Here is a 1,462-nt window from a genome sequence, read left to right as displayed (position 1 = left end):
GAATAATAAACCAACTCTGCTTCCTAAAGGGATTCAAATAGATACTAGAGACATCCAATATCTAATTGTGTGTGTGTGTGTGTGTGTGTGTGTGTTAAAGATTTTAGTTATTTATTCATGAGAGACACAGAGAGAGGCAGAGACATAGGCAGAGGGAGAAGCAGGCTCCATGCAGGGAGCCCAATGAGGCACTCAATCCCGGATCCCAGGATCACACCCTGAGCCAAAGGCAGACACTCAATCGCTGAGCCACCCCTATGTGTGTTTTTTTAAACAGCATTTTATTCCTACATTTGCTCTTAGCCTAAAGGCCAAGAATTGATTATAACACTTCATTCTGATTTTACTGGCCTTTTGATCAAGTGTCTTGCAATTACTTGGGTTCATATCTGTAAGAAAGATACAGCAAGACAATTCTTTGATAAGCCAATGCTTTGTAACTATTTTAAGATTTTATTTATTTGAGAGTGAGAGAGAGAGAGAGAGAGAGCACAAGCAGAGGAAGGGGTAGAGGGAGAGGGAGAAGACTCCCCACTGAGCAGGGATCCCAACCATGGGACTCTATCTCAAGATGCTGGGATCATGACCTGAGCCAAAGGCAGATGCCCAACTGACTGAGACACCCAGACCCCCTCCTTTGTGACTTTTTAAAAAATGTCAAATATCATAAATACAGGTAGGATCATTTAGAACAGTTCCATTGTTTATTAAATCCCTGTTTCACCCAAGTCCTGATTATTGTGTACACAGTCTATTGTGGATTTCTCTATGGGTCCAATAAAGTGAACATTAGCTTGTCATTTCTTCTGCTCTAACAGAACAGAAACACACACACACACACACACCACCACCACCACCACCACCACAGGCCTCTCATGGGGCTCAGCTTTACCTTGACATGATTAAGATAATGTCTGAAGAGCTCTCTTCCCTTCTGCGGCCATCGCTGAGGCGCTCGCAGCCAACATGAAGTTCAATCCGTTTGTGACTTCTGACCGGAGCAAGAATCGTAAGCGGCATTTCAATGCGCCTTCCCACATTCGCAGGAAGATCATGTCTTCCCCGCTTTCCAAAGAGTTGAGGCAGAAGTACAACGTGCGGTCCATGCCCATCCGGAAGGATGACGAAGTGCAAGTTGTGCGGGGACACTACAAAGGTCAGCAAATCGGCAAAGTAGTCCAGGTTTACAGGAAGAAGTATGTCATCTACATTGAACGAGTACAGCGAGAGAAGGCAAATGGCACAACTGTCCACGTGGGCATTCACCCTAGCAAGGTGGTTATCACTAGACTAAAACTGGACAAAGACCGCAAAAAGATCCTTGAGCGTAAAGCCAAATCTCGCCAAGTAGGAAAGGAAAAGGGCAAATATAAGGAAGAAACCATTGAGAAGATGCAGGAGTAAAGTAACCTTATATGTGACTTTAAATAAAAACTTAAAATGAAAAAAAAAAAAAAAAAAA

At 43.4% G+C, this 1,462-nt stretch overlaps 1 protein-coding gene across 1 annotated transcript; it reads left to right on the top strand.

Moving 5' to 3' along the window:
• Positions 1 to 925: 925 nt before the first annotated feature.
• LOC112672112 (60S ribosomal protein L26) lies at positions 926 to 1,462 on the top strand. Its single transcript, XM_025466731.3, has one exon. It carries the CDS (start codon positions 967 to 969, stop codon positions 1,402 to 1,404), a length of 438 nt encoding a protein of 145 aa, XP_025322516.1. The 5' UTR covers positions 926 to 966; the 3' UTR covers positions 1,405 to 1,462.

This window comes from Canis lupus, chromosome 28, assembly GCF_003254725.2.
Source record: "Canis lupus dingo isolate Sandy chromosome 28, ASM325472v2, whole genome shotgun sequence".
Lineage (NCBI taxonomy): Eukaryota > Metazoa > Chordata > Mammalia > Carnivora > Canidae > Canis > Canis lupus.
The sequence above is the reverse complement of the archived record's forward strand: the minus strand, read 5'-3'. Positions and strand labels throughout refer to the sequence as shown.

What these genes read in the sequence shown, in the direction of transcription:
- LOC112672112 (XM_025466731.3), top strand. Translation starts at nt 967, where the DNA reads ATGAAGTTCAATCCGTTTGTGACTTCTGACCGGAGCAAGAATCGTAAG.